The sequence below is a fragment of the Dipodomys spectabilis genome, unplaced genomic scaffold, assembly GCF_019054845.1.
Source record: "Dipodomys spectabilis isolate Male_0828 unplaced genomic scaffold, ASM1905484v1 ptg000003l, whole genome shotgun sequence".
In the NCBI taxonomy this organism is placed as follows: domain Eukaryota; kingdom Metazoa; phylum Chordata; class Mammalia; order Rodentia; family Heteromyidae; genus Dipodomys; species Dipodomys spectabilis.
In genome coordinates, this window is record NW_024870680.1 from 15,538,708 (window position 1) to 15,556,230 (window position 17,523).

The following is a 17,523-nucleotide window of genomic DNA, read 5'->3' on the forward strand; positions in this document are numbered from 1 at the left end:
TCCCAAACCTAACAAACCAATTACTAAATGGGCAAGGGAAATAAAGAGGGACTTCTCAGATGAAGAAATAAAAATGGCAATGAAACACATGAGGAAATGTTCATCATCCCTGGTGGTGAAGGAAATGCAAATAAAGACAACCCTGAGATACCACCTTACCCCAGTCAGAATGTCCCACATCCACAAATCAGCCGACAAATGCTGGAGGGGATATGGAGAAAGAGGAACCCTATTACACTGCTGGTGGGAATGTACACTTATACAACCACTTTGGAAAGCAGTCTGGAGGGTCCTTAGAAAGCTAAAGATTGACCTCCCTTACGACCCAGTCATACCACTTCTAGGCATCTACTCAGAACAACAGGAACCAATATACAAGGACACGTGCAACTCCATGTTTATTGCAGCACTGTTCACAATAGCTAGGATATGGAAATACCCCACCACAGATGAATGGATCCAAAAATTGTGGTATCTATACACAATGGAATATTATGCAGCCATTAGAAATGACAAAATAATGGCATTTGCAGGGAAATGGATGGAGCTAGAAGGAATCACGTTGAGCGAGGTAAGCCAAGAGCAAAGAGACAAACGGTACATGGTCTCCCTGATAAGTGGATGCTAAATCCAAAATGTTAGGTGATATGACAAAACTAACAGGACTTAAGAAACAAAGAACTCCCACTCATCTGGTTGAACCACTACTAAATATCCCCATGCTGCTGATCACATGTATGGTGTATATGTGTACACTGTTATATGTTATAGACTGTAATAGACAGTTTGCTCCAGGAAAGTTAGAATGAACTTGTGACTTTAAATGAGCATCATTATTCCACAATACTGTGAAATTTGCGAAATTATGTAATCACTTAATCACAATTAAAAAAAAACAAAATAAGAACCTCGGGGAAGGTAGGGAGGGAAGGGATGGTAGGGAGAAAACAATGGAGGGGGTAACAATGCTCAATAGGAAGTGTACTCATTACCTTACTCATGTAACTGTAACCCTCTATATAGTATCTTTACAGTAAAAAATTAAAAAAAAAAAGAAAGCCTGAACAAGTAGATCAAGCCTAATTTGGCTAGCCTTTGAGAGGGAGCCTAGAGGGGGGTCCCTAGGACCCAGCTTGCATGGCATTCTTCAGGACACAATCCAAAATGTTGTAGAAAAGAGAAAGGGAGAGATAGGGAAAGTTGGACTTGAATGGCGGAGAGAGAGAGCAAAGAGAGCCTGAAAGTAAACAGACTTCTGACCATTTACCATTGCAGTGGCAAAAACTGTCTACATCTGAGAATGGCATAAAAATTAGGCGCTCTGACTTTCCAGGGAGCGCAGGAGGCATTTCAAAGGAGTTTCATGGCTGGGGCATGACTCGCAGCACCCCATTAAATATGCAGGAGAGTCAGTCTGGTGAATGAAGGAGAGCTGACCAGGCAGAAGTGGCATCCCGACTCTCCCCAGAGCCCTCTAGAGAAAAATGGCCAAGCCCCCAAAACCAAGCGTCCTCGGCTTCAGAGGGACCGATCTTTCAGCTAAAGGCCGTACTAGCTCTCTGGCGTGGTGCCACATCTAGATAGAGACTGAGCAACAGAGAGCTGTAGAGAGTAGTTTCACTCACCAGAGTAGAGAAGTGGTGTGGACGTGTATGTGAAGGCCAGCAATGGTATTGATGCGCTGTGTCCGCAGCAGTCAGACAGCTTCGCAAAAGGCTGTCAGAACTGTGGGTATTCCTCAGAACAAAAAAGGAGGTGGAGGGGGGAATGGAAAGGAATCCCACCTATCCTGACTTTAAGCCCTTCCTGGGTTCAAACGACACCATTTGTGTTAGGTTTTTAAAAAGAGGTAGCCGAGGGGCTGGGAAGGTGGCTCAGTGGTAGAGTGCTTGCCTTGCATGCATGAGGCTCTGGGTTTGATTCCTCAGCACCACATAAGCCAAAAGAAAAAAGCCGGAAGTGGTGCTAGCCGGAAGCGCTAGCCTTGAGCTGAAGAGCTGAGGGACAGAACCCAAGCCCAGAGTTCATGCCCCTCGACTGGACCCCTCCCCCACCTCAAAAAAAAAAAAAAAAAAAAAAGAGGTGGCCGAGTAAGAACAACACAACGCACTTGGTATTCAGGTAAGGGGTAGGTTTATTCATCGTTCTGGCTGGCACCAAGCCATGTTGGCCCTCCACTCGGCTGGGAAAGAGGTAGCAAAGAGCTGGGAAAGAGCTAGAAAAGAGCTTCTTGGGTTGTTTTAAAGGCTAGTATGTACAAAATGGTTGCATTAACAGATTTAATTTACGCTCAAAGTCAAGAAACTTAACCTGTCTATGGGGATGTAAATTGTGATCTTGGTTCTCTGCCTCTCAGGAATTAACCAATGGAGCTATTTAATCTTAATTTATGAAGAATTGACAATCAGATTCTGTAGTTGTTTTCATTGATTAATTCAGGAAACATTTATTGAACTTCTATAGTGTATACTATGCTATAGATACAAATGATGAGTTACAAATACTCTTGTTCTTAGAGTGCTCCATAGTCAGTTCACAATTATAATATTTAAACTTATACTGGAAGACCTGGGGGAGGGGATGGCAGGTAGCTAAATCACAAGTAGAAATCAGAAGACTTCTCAGAGGAGAAGTTGAGTTTTGAAGAATGAGGAAGAGATAGGCCAAATAATTGGGAAGGAAATTCTAAGCTGAAAGGACTACATTTGCAGTAATATGAGAACATGAGCATACTAGTTCTTTTAAGGAACTTGTCTAGGACATGGAATGTGAAATGCAGAGTGTGCAGAGATGAAGATATGCTAGAGTCAGATTTTAATAGTTTCTTTTTTTTTTAAATTTATTTTATTTGTGAACATACTGTACAGAGGGGTTACAATTACATGGGCAGGATAATGCGTACATTTCTTACCAAGCATTGCAGCCTCCTCCTTTGGTTTACCCTTCACATCCCTTCCCAGCATCCCCCCTCCCCCCCAATCTTAATAGTTTCTTATGCCATGAAAAAGAAGTTAGCTTTTATTATGAAGGGGATGCGTCATTTCATAAGAGGTAAACAGGAGAATGGCTTGATCAAATTTAAAAAAGAAACAGGTTTTTATTAATGATTTAATTTTTGTATAAATATTACTTACTTCATAGCACTGGGGATTGAACCTAGGGCCTTCATGCATGCTAGACTAGTATGCTACTACTTGAGCCACATTCTTACTGTGGATACTTATTTTTATCTCTAGTACTGAATTTGTATTTTCTTCACTCAAATGTTTGAGTTGATTGAAAATTATTTTTTTCTTATAGATATAAATGATGAGGATGGGTGTTGTTCATTGGTTTAAGCACTTACCTAGTATACATGAGGCCTAGGCTTGATCTCCAGCACGGCAAGTAAAAAAGCTGGTGACTCACACCTGTTATCCTAGCTACTCGGAGACGGAGATCAGCGGGTAGTTTGAAGCCAGCCTGGCTAGACAAAACTTGGGGACTCTCTACTCATTAAAGAATAATTCTCCATTTTCTGCTTCCCCACCTACTGGCAATCACCATTCTACTTTCTGTCACTATGATTTTGACTATATTAAGAAGCTCATATATATTATATATTATATATTAGGATTGTTTGTGACTGATAGTTCATTTCACTAACATTCTTCATTCATGTTGTAGCATATATAGAATTCATTCCTTATTAATGTTGAGTCATTTAGCCGTTCACTTTTTTTCCCTTTCCCTTTTCCTGAGGATTGAGGCTGAGCTGTATCCATAGCCCTTTATAATTTTATTTTTGAGATAATTTTATTTTTGAGATAATTTTATTTTTCCTGTTCATGGTCCTTACTTCTCGGTATCTTTGTAGGATTTGTGATTTTTTTTGAAAACTTGACACTTGAATGTAATAATATGGTAACTGCAGAAGAGTTGCTGTCAGTTTGAACAGTTAACAGAAGTTTGTCTCAGTTTTTTTTTTTTTTTTGAACCTGTACCTTTCCCTAAACATATACTGTGATTTTCTGATTTCCCCTTGATATGGAGTGTTTTCTTAATGTCTTATCACTCAATATCTGGCTCATAAGAGGGGAAAAAAGAAAAAAAAGAATGGGAAGTGGGGTGCTGGTGGCTCATGTCTGTAATCTAAGCTACAAGAGGCTGAGATCTGAGGATCACAGTTCAAAGCCAGCCTGGGAAGGAAAGTCTATGAGACTCTTACTTCCAATTAGCCAACAGAAAACTGGAAGTGGCCCTGTGGCTCAAGTGGGAGAGAGCTCACCTTGAGTTGAAAGACCACTGACAGTGCCCAGGCCCAGAGTTCAAGCCCCACAACCGACAAAAAAAAAAAAAAAAAGAATGGGGAAGTTCTAGGCACATTAAATCAGCCAAAGGAAGAGAGATTTACATCCACAACAATGGTTGTCCTTTATTGTTCTCCTCTGATCAGGGGTAGCAATCTGTGATCAGACTACAGATCCTCAATATTTTAAGGAAAAGTGAGATCTTTTTGCTCATTTTGGCTCTTGTAGGTGTTTGCCAACTGCTCCAAGAACACATTTATGGGTGTTTGCCAAAGGTTAGAGTTGGAAAGTGCTGGCTCTTACTATGATAAGGGTTGAAATTAGATGAAATTAATTACAATTTATCATCCAAACTTAAAGTTGCATGCCTTCAGTTGACTTTAGGGTTCCAAATTGGTTATGTAGACAGATTTTATCTGTGCCATTGTGATCTAGAAGTTGGCAACAGATTCCTGGTTATCCCTTGAGTTTTTACTCAATCTCTGCTTGCTAGGAAGATGCTCAACCACTTGAGCTACTGTGGCAGCCCTTTTTTGCTGCACCATTATTATTATTATGATCATCATCATCATCATCATCATCATCATCATCATCATCATCATCATCGGTACCATTCCTGGGACTTGAATTTAGGGCCTGGGTGTTGTCTCTGAGTTTTTGTGCTTAAGGCTAGCATTCTATCACTTGAGCCACAGCTCCACTTCTGGCTGTTTGGCAGTTAAGTGGACAAAAGAATCTCATGGAATTTACTGTCCCAACTGGGTTTGAACTATCCATAAACAGATCTCAGCCTACTCCTGAACAGCTAGGATTTTTATAGGCCTGAGCCACCAGTGCCAGACATTCCTTGGTTGTTTTTAAGATAGGATCTCTCTTTATGTCTAGACTAATTTGTAATCCTCCAGTTTGTGCTACCTTGCTTAACTTGCATGACTGATGTGTATTACTGCACCTAGCAGTGCGTTGACAGGCATACCATTATGCCAATCATTGGTTGAGATGGATTCTCATGAGGTTTTTGCCTGGACTGGCTTTGAACTGTGATCATCCACATCTATGCCTCCTAAGTAGCGTGGATTATAGGTTTGAGCCACTGTGCCTGGCACCCTCTTACTTAACCCTTGAATGCACTAGGTGTAATTATTAGAGTCTTTTTTTTTTAAGTATTGGTATTTTAAATCCCATTAAATATATATCAGTCTTTAGGGTTAAAGTGAGATTTTTTTCTTTTAAATATTAAGAAATTATTTATTCATGCAAAAGGAATATAATAAGATCTTGAATAAGTACTACTCTTAATCAACAGTCATGTTAGTAAATTTAAGTTATTTTCAGGTGGTAATTTTAACTTCTTATCTTTTTCTTATTCTAGTGCTCCTTTTCTCCTTTATCTACTTCTTCTTTTATTTAAAAGATAGGGTCTTTCTAGTGTTGGCCCAGGGTGACCCAAATGCCTGAGCTCAAGTGATCTTCCTGCCTCAACTTCTTCAGTTACTGAGACTAAAGGAATATGCCATGGTGCCCAGCTGTAAATATTGTTAATGTTTGAAAAGTATGAACCCTAAAATTTATGAAATAATATGTGTTTGTAAAGTATAACTTGTAAAAACTGGATTAAAGGAAATGATTTTTCACATTGAGAAGTTGATCACTATTTTTTGTTTGTTTTTGTTTCTGTGCTGGTACTGGGTTTGAACTCAGGGCCTGGACTCTGTCCCTTAGCTTTTTCACTCAAGTCTGGTGCTCTCCCACTTGAGCTATAGATCTACTTCTGGTGTTTTGCTGGTTAATTGGAGGTAGAAATCTTGTGGACTTTCCTGTCTGAGCCGGCTTTGAACCATGATCCTCAGAGTAGTTTACAATTATAGGGGGTTTATTATGTGCTAGATACTTTGGAGCACTTCATATATTTAAAGTAACTAAATTTTACAATATTCCTATGATGCATTATTACCTCCATTTTACTAAGGGGGACACTGAAGCACATAGGAATGAAATAGCTTTTCAAAGATTATACTGGCATGGGCTGGGAAGGTGGCTCAGTGGTAGAGCCCTTGCCTTGCATGCATGAGGCCCTGGGTTTGATTCCTCAACACCACGTAACCAGAAAAAAAAAAGCCGGAAGTGGTGCTGTGGCCCAGGTGGTAGAGTGCTAGCCTTGAGCTGAAAAGCTGAGGGACAGTGCCCAGGCCCAGAGTTCAGGCCCCACGACCGGACCCAAAAAAAAAAAGATTATACTGGCAGTGGTAGAACTTAGCTTTGAACTATAGGTTGTCTAACTGTGGAGACCATGCAGTATTCCCGAGTGCATACATAGAGAAATAAAATCTTCATATTCTTTCTCTCAAGTAGTTTTCAAAGATGTGTGGATAAATTTACATGAAACTATTAAATTGTATTTTTTGGTAATTAATTTTGTTTGTATTTTTAGGACATTCAGTCAGAAGAAGGCTGCAATTGAAAGAGAATACGCACAGGTAAGCTTGGAGTTGGAGGTCTCTGTGCAAAGTATGCCTCACTTTGATGGGCTTCAGGTCAGCATCTCCATATCCTCTCTTCTCATTTCTGGGTATCCAACTCTGAGTCCCCTTTTGCTGCATTTAAATCTTCAAGTGAGGTGCTAAGTTGCTCCTTATTATAAAAAGATTGTAACTCTTCTGTGGGAAGACATTATTTATGTAGAGTTTATAGATAGTAATGATAATACATTTAACAAATATGTATATGTGTAAATACATATATACACAAAACATATACATATATACACACAGACCTTGTTTTTTGAGAGGCTGCTGGTACTGGGGTTGAATTTAGGTCTTATGTTCTCACTTGGCTTTATCCACTCAAATCTGGCACTCTACCACTTGAGCCATGCCTCCACTTTCTGAGTTTTTTTTGCTGCTTTTTTTGAGACTTATTAGGGATTTGTTGGGTTGGGCTAGCTTTGGACCCAGTCTTTGTATTTCAGCCTCTTCAGTATCTAGGATTATAGGCATAAGCCATTGGCTCCCAGCTTAACAAGAATATACATTCTTCTTTCTATACCCCAACCCATCCTCTGTACTTTAAGAAAAGTTGATTTTTGTATTTATTTAGTTAGGTTCTTATTTCTCATCACAGCCCTGGTAAATAGTGATATCTTTTGTGATGGTATAGAGTTGTTTTAGGGAAATTAAAGCAGCAGCTGCTTCTTTCCTCCTCTTCCTCTTCTTCCTCCTCCTTGTTGTCGTCCTCATCCTTCAACACAGATTAATTAATTTTCATTATTTAAATACTGGAAGAGGGGTACAGCATCACATGGATTCTGTGTCCAATGGCTTAACAGAAATTTGGCATGAACCATGAGCACAAGTTACCTTTCCTCAGATTACTCCGATTTTGTTTTGTTTGCCGCCAGGAGCCACTGTGTTGTTTTTGCTTTGTATTCCTAAGCACATCTCTTGCCCAAGTAGAAGTCGGTTATCACCTTGGGCATAAACACCTTCAATTTCAAGGAGAGTGGTGTGCTCCTTTGGTTCTGGAGACCTCACTTAGAACCAGCAAAAATACTGCCTTTTGGTCCTTTTCCCAGCAGGGCTCCATAGGCTTCAAGATGGCAGAGAGAATTCTTTAATTTTAGTTAGATCTTTATTTGTGTCCTGATAACTAAATATCACAAGAAAAAATTATGTTACTGTATTATTTTGTGGATATGTAGGAATCTGTAATCATAAAAAAATTACTTTATTGTTATAATAGAGGTGATGTACAGAGAGGTTTCATTATGTGTCAGGTAATGAGTATATTTCCTTTCATACAGTGTCATCTGTTCCCTCATTCTTTCCCAGTCCCTCCTCATCTCCACCTGTGAGTTGTGTAGTTCACTTTGATCAAGGTCCAGTGAACTCCACTGGTGCACTTTTTCACCCTTTTTTCTTAAGGTGTGTGCCCTCCCACCCACCCTGTCAAAGATATACACGTGAATACGCTGAATATAAGGTAAAGAAGACAGAATCATCAGAAAAAAAAGGAAAAAAAACCTAAAAACTAAAAAAGAAAAAGGAAAAAAAGTCTTTTGTTTCCATATTATAGGAGTTCATTTTAGTATGTATATTATTTCATATAAATATAAAGAGGCGCGTAGGCATTGTGCTTTTGTGATTCTCTCATAAGAGAGAATCTTTTGGTCTCACTGTATGTGAGTATCTAGAATCCTGTGTAATTTATCACATCCCAGTATTATTTTCAATCTAATTTCTACATATCAGAGAGAACATGTACTGTTTGTTTCTCTGAGCTTGGTTTACCTTGCTTAACATGATTTGTTCTAGTTCCATCCATTTCCCTGCAAGTGATATTATTTTATTCTTTCCAATGGCTGTGTAAAATTCCATTGTATATAGATACCACATTTTTTTAAAATCTATTGTGGGACATCTGAGCTGTTTCTATATCCTGGCTATTGTGAATAGTGTGCCCAGTGAACATGGATGTACAGGTGTCCTTATCATATCCTTGTCTCATGATGCTCAGGGTAGATGCCATATGGCTGGCTTGTAGGGAAAGTCTAGTTTAGTTTTTTGTAGAACCTCCAGACTGCTTTCCAGAGTCGTTGTATTAGTTTACATTCCTACCAGCAGTGCAGTAGGCTTTCCCCCCACATCCTCGACAGCATTTGTTGTTTGAATTAAAAATGGTCAAGAAAGTGGGTGAAAACAAGGGAGGGGGTAACAATGCTGGACAAGAAATGTACATATTGGGGGGGTGGAGTGTAGTTGTGGAGATGGGAAGGCAGGGATGGTAAGGGAAAAACAAAGGAGGAGGCAACAATGCTTGATAAGAAATGTACTCATTACCTTGCTCATGTAATTGTAACCCCTCTGCATGGTATTTTCATAATAAAAAAACTTATTAATAAAAAAGAAATATTACTTACATAACTGTAACCCCTCTGTACATTACCCTACAATAAGAAACAAACAAATAAATGTAGGCCAATCTAACTGGGGTAAGATGGAGTCTCAGTGTTGTTTTGACTTGCATTTCCTTTATGCCAAGGGATGATGAGCATTTCCTTATGTGTTGCTTTGCCATTCTTACCTCTTCTTCTGAGAAGTTTATCCATAGTTCCCTTGCCCAATTAGTGATTGGTTTATTAAGTTTGGGAGGGGCTAGTTTCTTGAGCTCCTTGTATATATTGGATATTAGGCCTTTGTGTGATAAATTGGTTGGCTGTCTTTCTAGTTTAGTAACTATATCCTTAGCTGTGCAGAAACTTTTATTTTTATGTAGTCCCACTTGTCGAATCTCTCTCCTGTTGTGCCCCTGGGACTCTATTCAGTAAGTTTCTGTCTATACCTGTAAGTTTTAATGTTTCTCCTACTCTCTCTTGAAATAGTTTCAGAGTTTTGGGTCTGATGTTGAGGTCTTTGATCCACTTTGAATTGATACCAATGCATGGTGACTAGTTTTCTGCATATGACTACCCAGTTTTCCCAACACTAGTTGTTGAAGTGGCTATTTTTTTTCACTGCATGCCTTTGGCTTCTTTGTCAAATATTAGTTGACTGAAAGTATATTGTTTCATTTCTGGGTCTTCTAATCTGTTCTGTTAATTTTGGACCTATTTTTGTGCCAATACCAAGCTGTTTTTGTTATTATGGCTCTGTAGTGGAGTTTGAAATCTGGTAGTGTGATACTACCTGCATTGTTTTTGTGCCTAGAATTGCTTTGTCTACTCTAAGTCTTTTGTTGTTCTATATGAATTTTTGGATTGTTTTCTCTTTTTTTCAGTAAAGAATGTCATTGGAATTTTGATGGGGATTGCATGGCTATTTTCACAGTATTGAGGAATCTGTAATTTTTATTTATAAAAACTCTTTAACATAATTTGACTATGTTGGTCTTTTCAAGCAGTTATATTTTATACACAGTAGAATTCTAAAAAATTCTCTTCCTTCATCTCCACAAGTGGTATTTGCAGCAAAAACTTAAAATACAGGATTTTAAAAAGTGATACAATTAGTATTCTACATGGTAACTATTACTACCTTTTTTTGAAGTTTGAACTCAAATCCTCAGATTGCTAGTCAAGTATTCCTGTCACTTGAGCCATACCTACAGTCCTTATTTTGCTTCAGTCATTTTTGGATAGTGTTTTATACTTTTCCCTAGTGGCCAGCTTAGACTTTGATCTTCTTATCTGTGCTTCCCCCATAGGTGTACACTATCATATCTGGATTACTTGTTGAGATAGAGTCTTGCTTTCCCCAAACTCTGTCCACCCTACCCTCATCTATGCCTTCTTAGTAGCTAGGATTAGAGGCATAAGCCTCTATATTGACTTTTTTTTTTTTTGGAAACAGAGTCTAGTTATATGGCCTGGGCTGGTCTAGAATTCATCTTTTTACTTCAGCCTCCTGAATGCTGGAATTATAGGTCTGTATCACCATACCTACTTTTTTTGTCTGTTGTGGAGCTTGAACTCTGGACCTGGGTGCTGACCCTATGTACTTTTATTTTTATTTCTGAGACAAGAACTTATCTGTAGTATATACTGGCCTCAAATTTATGATCATCTTGCCTCAACCTCCTGCATATTGGCATATACCTAGGAGTAGAACTGCTGGCTCATTGGGTATCTAATAAAGTTCTGCTTTACTAGATGTTGTCAAGTAATTTTTCCAAAGTCAAAGTCACTAGTAGTATTCAAATGTAGTTCTCCATTCCCCTCGCCCCGCCCCCCCCCAACCTCTGTCTCTCTTTCTTTTGTCCTAGTACTGGGCTTGAACTCAGGGTCTTGCCCTCTTTGGCTTTTTTGCTTGGGGCTAGCACTGGCCCTGAGCTTTTTTTCTTTGTTCTTTTCCTTAAGGCTAATGCTACCATTGCAAGAGAGACTAGGAGAAACATTAAAATTTATAGGTATAGACAGAAACGTCTTGAATAGAGTCCCAGGGGCACAATAAATAGGAGAGAGATCTACAAGAGTCGCTCTGGCTGTTTTGCTGGTTAATTGGAGATAGAGAGTGTCATGGGTTTTTCTGCCTAAAGTGGCTTTGAACTTTGATCCTCAGATCTCAGCCTCCTGAGTAGCTAGGAATAGATGTGAACCTATGCCCTGCTCTATATGTGGTTTGTTCTAAAATTAAAAAGTACCATTTTGCTAAGTATACAGTTAGTAGTATTTGATTGTTCTTTCGTTCTTTCTTCCTTTTTCCTTCTTTCTTTCCTTCCTTCCTTCCTTCCTTCCTTCCTTCCTTCCTTCCTTCCTTCCTTCCTTCCTTCCTTCCTTCCTTCCTTTCTTTCACTTCCTCCCTCCCTCCTCTTTCTCCTTCCTCCCTCCTTCTACTTCTCCCTTCCTCCCTCCCTTCCTCCCTTCCATTCCATGGACTGTTTTATTAGGATAATCACTTAACTTAATTTTTAAAAAATTGTTATTATAGAGGTGATGTACGGAGGGGTCACCGTTATGTAAGTCAAGAGTACATTTCTTTTTAGACTATGTCACTCATTCCCTTGCTTGCTTAACTTTTTAAAAAAATCTTAAAGTCTTTTAAAGTTTAGCTGTAACTCAGACTTTATAATGGAAATCTATATATAGTAGTACCGACTTTACGGAAATTTTATTTATAATCCAAGTTACCTAAAATGTATTTCTAAAAAGAACAGTATTACTTTAAGCTATAAGAGATTTACAAATAGAATTTTTCAGTGTGTTAAGCAGCATTGGATTTTGTAATATACTTACTAAATTGAGTTGACAAAATATGAAGAAACATTTTGGCCTAATAATGTTTTAATTTTTATTAGAAAACATAAATCTGTAAAAATGTTGAAAAATAATATACTAGGAATTTTATTTCCTATTAAATAGTTACTGACATTTTGCCACATTTACTTCAGCTTCATCCCGTTTAAAAGCTGGATTATTTGAAAGTAAATTGTAGCTAGTATACTTCGTTTCTACAAAGTTCACTCTACATCTTCTGAGAAAAACTATTTTCCAAAATAACTACTGTCCTTATCATATCCAAGATGAATAATTATTCTATAATATCATTCAACATGTAGAATACATATTTCAGTCTTCTCCTTTATCACCTGAATGTCTTTCATAGCTTTCCTTCAGTTAATATTTACATACTGCTTTTCATGAAGTATCTCTTGATTTTTATGTGAATATTCCCTTTAAACTTTCTTTTTGTCTTTTATGACATTAACTCTTTGAAGAATCTTGTTAATTGTATTGTAGAATGCTCTGTATTGAGGGTTTGGGTTTTTTTTTTTTTTTTTTTTTTTTGCTTTTTTATGATTAGAGTTAAGTTAGATTTTAGCAAAAATGCTACATAGGTGATGTTGCACATGATAATATTTGTGGCTTATTTTGGTGGACTCTGATATTTAAAAAATAAAAACATGAACAGGGATTGGTGGTTTATACCTTAAATTCCATCTACTTCAGAAGCAGAGATTGGGAGGATTGGTATTTGAGGCCAGCTCAGAAAAAAGTTGGGGAAATTTCATTTCAACAAATAAACTTGGCAGTTCACATGTTTAATACAAGTTGTTGGGATGTATAGGTAGGTAAGAGGATTGCTGTTTGAGGTCATCAACGCAAGATCCTATGTGAAAAATACCTAAAGCAAAAAATAAAAAAAGAGAAAAGAAAGGAAGGTAAAGAATAAAAACTTTGGGCGGATAGTTCAAATGGTAGAGCACCTGCCTAGCACACCTTAATTCAAAGTCTAGTCTCTCCACGCCCCCCCCCCCCGCCACCCAAAGAAGAAATATTGACATTGGCCAATTTACAAGCTTGATTGACTCTATAATAATAATAATAGTTTAAAAAATTCCAAAATTGTATCTTCTATTTTTAGACGTGTGTTTCTATATTTGGTTTTGCCTATGCTCTAAAAATAGGAATCCTGGGCCTCACACATGCTAAAAAAATACTTATTATGGGCTAAATTGCCAGCCTAAATAATACATTATTTTAAAATTAAAAAAATTGTAAGGACCTGTTTATTTACATTAAGAAAACACTTATTGAGAACTGTTCTAGGAAATGTGGATATAGCAGTGTCTAAAAAGGAACATATACAACTTAAATATACACAACTTGTATTCAGTGGATGTACATAGCCTCCTTAATGAAATATATGAATTTGTCTTCAAAGCCACTTATGGCATTTTGGCAATTTGGAAAAGAATGACTTTTATAGAATGATTAATGTGGTATATACTTCCATTCTGTATACAAAACATTGATTAACCAAAATGATTGAACATTTGTGAGATTAAATAGTAAATATTCAGAAAACTATTTGAGTGAAATAAATTTATGTGAACTTGAGGTTAACCATTTGCCAGTACAGTTGTCTCTTGCTATATCATGGTTCTCTTATTGCAGCTTCACTTCATTGCGGGTTTTAAAAAAAGAAATCTAATTCCTGGTTGCGGAGTTTTTTGCCATATTGCGGGATTTTGCTTATATAGATAGGTACTTATATAATATTTATGATTTTAATTATTTTTGCCTAGAAATTTTAAAACAATATAAAATGTTAATTCAAACATATTAAAAGAATTATTAAATTGAAATAAAATACAGTATGTATTTTATCAGCGGATAAATACTGTACTGTATGCAGTAATAGCAGTGTGTAAGTTTGCAGTACGGGTTGGAGAAGATTGTACACAGCATACTGTTGGCTGATGGAATGTTTTTGTATCATGAACACTGATTGGCTCAGTGAGTGTAGCTTCACTCTGTTTGCTCTCCTGCATTGTGCCTATACATTCAGCATCTCTCCTTGTCTACTTCAAATTGATGTCTAAGCATAGTGTTGCTCTGCAGTTTTATATTTTTGTGAAATTTTCATAAAAGTTTGAATTTATTGCAAGCCCCATGGTGCCACCCAAACATTCTGTGCTTTCTAAGGCTTCTGGCAGTGAACCTAAGCTCCAGAGGAAGATGCTTGCCATCAGAGAAAAGGTGGAACTTTTTGACATGTTAAAGGAAGGCAAAAGCTACTCAGCTGTAGGTCGCCATTACAGGATCAACAAATCTACTGTTAGGACTATGGCAACAATGACTTTTAACAAGACGGCAAAGAGGTGGTCACTTCTTGCAATAAGGCCATTGAGAGGATGGAGTCTGCATTGGCCCTGTAAATAAATGACTACAGGAAGATACTGGACTGGTAGATACTGCTGAATACCAACACCATCTGGATGAAGGTCAAGAAACTTCATGATAGTTTTGTGGAAAGCATGGACATTCATGTTGATGATGAGGATAAGGATGATGATGAGGACAACAATGCAGAAGCAGGACCGTGGAGTGCTTCTTCCACCAGACCAACCCCATTCAGTGCTAGCAAGGGCTGGTTTGACGCTTTGTACTCAAGAATGTTTCCCTGCATGAAGAAGCTTCCTCTGCAGATAAAGCCAGAGCCAAGGAGTGCATGAAGAACATGTTCAAATCCATCATCAAGGAACGGGGCTATAAGTCTGAACAAGTTTTTAACATGGATAAGACAACGTCAGCAAATGAAAAAGGATAAGAACAGATGAACTACGGGTTGGAGAAGAGGAGGTGGTTGGCCTAACACTGGCTCATCTTGCAACAATTGTAAGAATGGCCAAAGAACTTCAGAGAGTGGCTGAAGAATGGGACCTCCAGATACTTCTTTCGTTGCATGTCATAAATACAATGGAGAGTTGTATACCAGTTTATTAAAACCTTCTTAGAAGAAAAAGCAGCACCAGCAACTCCCTATAACTATGTTCATCATTCAGACAAAGAGATCAGTTATGCCTATGCCTTTAATGGATATAGAAAAGTTACAATCCAGGGCAAAGATACTGCAACCACCTGATAATGTGCCTGATGATGTGGTGCCTTCATAAGATCTGTAATGTTCTTCTTGGCTGTGCATTACATTAATTTCATTTTCATCACCTTCATCACCATCAATACTGCACAGTTACATAATTCATGATCTTCAGTCATTCAAATTGTACTGTAGTATACTTCACTGGTGAGTACCCATATACAATTTTATATGTTGTTAAAATTACGCATAGGTCTAAGAGTGTAGAAAGTGTTTAAGAGCATATGAAATATTTATAAGAGTGGGAAAGGTTAATAAGGGAGTGGGAAAGGTTTGTAGGAGAGTGGGAAGGGTTTATGAAGCCTTAAATAAATATGTACATATATAAATAATATAATAATATAATTGCAAATTTTCACCTATCATGGGGGTCTCTGGAACATAATTCCCATGATAAGTGAGGGATACTGTAATTTCAATAACAGTACCTTAAGCACAAGTAAACTTCCAACACATGTTAGGGGAATAATAGAAGTAATAATGTCTGAAAACTCAAAATTTTATTTAATTTTGTTACCAATTCTAGGGCTTGGGTGCTATCCCCAAGCCTCTTTGTACTCAAGGCCAGTGCTCTACCACTTGAGTAACAGCACCATTTCCAGCCTTTTCTGAGTAGTTTATTGGAGAGAAGAGTCTCACGGACTTTCCTGCTCAGGCTGGCTTTGTACCGGGATCCTCAGATCTCAGCCTCCTGAGTAGTTAGGATTATAGGCGTAAGCCACCGGCACCCAGCTCAAAAACCTCATTTTTTGCTTGATGTAATTGGAACAGTGAACCTTTTCAGGTTGCTTGGTGGCTTCAGTGTTCTGCAGAAATATTTATATTTTATTTTTAATTATGGTTTGTGAAGTTCACTTTCTAATTCTATAGAAATGCAGATAAATTCTTCATCTATATACACGGACAAATTGATCTAAAAACATAGAACACACCTCAGAATCACTGAAGAGAAAGTGTTAAACCTGAGGATAAAATCAAGTCTAGATTATGGCTGAAGTTAGTCAACCTCTGAGGTGTTGGTAAAACCATTTGCAATACTTACTGAGATTGCTTCAGGCAAGTTCTGTGTATTAATGTATTTCCTGTAGTCTTTGGCAGAATGCTGCTAGTGAAGGAAGGATATAAAAAGGTTACTGTGGCTGGAGAGAAAGAGCAGGAAAAGAGTGTGGACTTTGAGGGCGGCTCCTTGCAGAAGGACAAACAAAGTAAACATGGACATGCTGGCAATTTCCTAAAAGGTTTTGCTATTTTTATTCTTTTAAGAAATAAAGTAACAAGGAATTAGGTGTAGTACTCAAGAAGTTAATGTTATGGGTGTGAGGTAGGCATTTTTTTAGGGTATGTGTGTATGTGAATTTCATCCATATAACTTAAAACTAGCTTAGTTCAGATTTATATTACTAGCTTTCTGTATATTGCTATTGAGAGAGAAATGGTTGCTATATATTTGAAGGCTGTATATTTGCCAGGTTGTCCTATAAACAATCAGGAGAACTCATACAGGAAAGTTTATCAGAATAAAATTCAAGATTATTTTTTTATGTCCATGTTTTAAAATCGTGTGTGTGTGTGTGTGTGTGTGTGTGTGTGTGTGTGTGTGTGTGTGTGTGTGTGTGTTGATACTAGGACTTGATTTCAGGTGTAGGCACTATCCCTGAGCATTTTTTGCTTAACAGTTGTGCTCTACCACTTGAGCCATAGCTCTACTTCCAGCTTTTTGGCGGTTAATGGAGGTAAGAGACTCATGGACTTTCCAGGCTGGCTTTGAACTGTGATCCTTAGATCAAAGCCTCCTGAGTAGCTCGGATTACAGGTGTGAGTCACAGCCACCTAGTCAGTCTAATATTTTCATCTTGTTTTTCTTTTCTCTGGCTTGTAGAAGTGGGTAGAAATATGTCTAGAAAAAAGAACAGACTAATCCTCCCCCAAATTCTTGTGATTTGATTGTTAAGGTTTTTAAATTATATTAAAAGAAGAAATAGTGATAGAATTTGATAACTTATGAGTTACATAGATTTTCTAGATAGCTATATTTTCATGGCTGTTCAAGCATGCCTTTCAAAAGAAAGCAAAAAGTCCTTGCCTATGCTTCCCCATTCTTTTCCTTCCCAGATCCTGTTTCTATTAATTAGTTTAGTGGTTAGGTTAGCATAAACATCATGGCATGAGAAGACAGAAATTCAGATGAGAATTGTAGTTTTGAAATTTTCTTATATAATGTGTCGAGCTCAGGCTACAAGGTGAATTTGGAGCTAGCCTGGGCTATATGGTGAGACTTTGACTCTGAAAAAAATCAAAGTAGAGCAAGTCTCTCTGCTGTGTAAAGTACTTGGTTTTCTTTTTTCACCTTTGAGTGTTTG

General features: G+C 37.7%; 1 protein-coding gene across 5 annotated transcripts in view; it reads left to right on the top strand.

Moving 5' to 3' along the window:
* Fchsd2 (FCH and double SH3 domains 2) overlaps positions 1-17,523 on the top strand; it is a 250,079-nt gene that overhangs the window by 52,644 nt on the left and 179,912 nt on the right. For all 5 annotated transcript variants that reach the window (XM_042687508.1, XM_042687523.1, XM_042687500.1 and 2 more), the window contains exon 3: positions 6,721-6,766. In XM_042687508.1, coding sequence (XP_042543442.1) covers positions 6,721-6,766 — 46 coding nt within the window. The remainder of the gene's footprint in view (positions 1-6,720; positions 6,767-17,523) is intronic.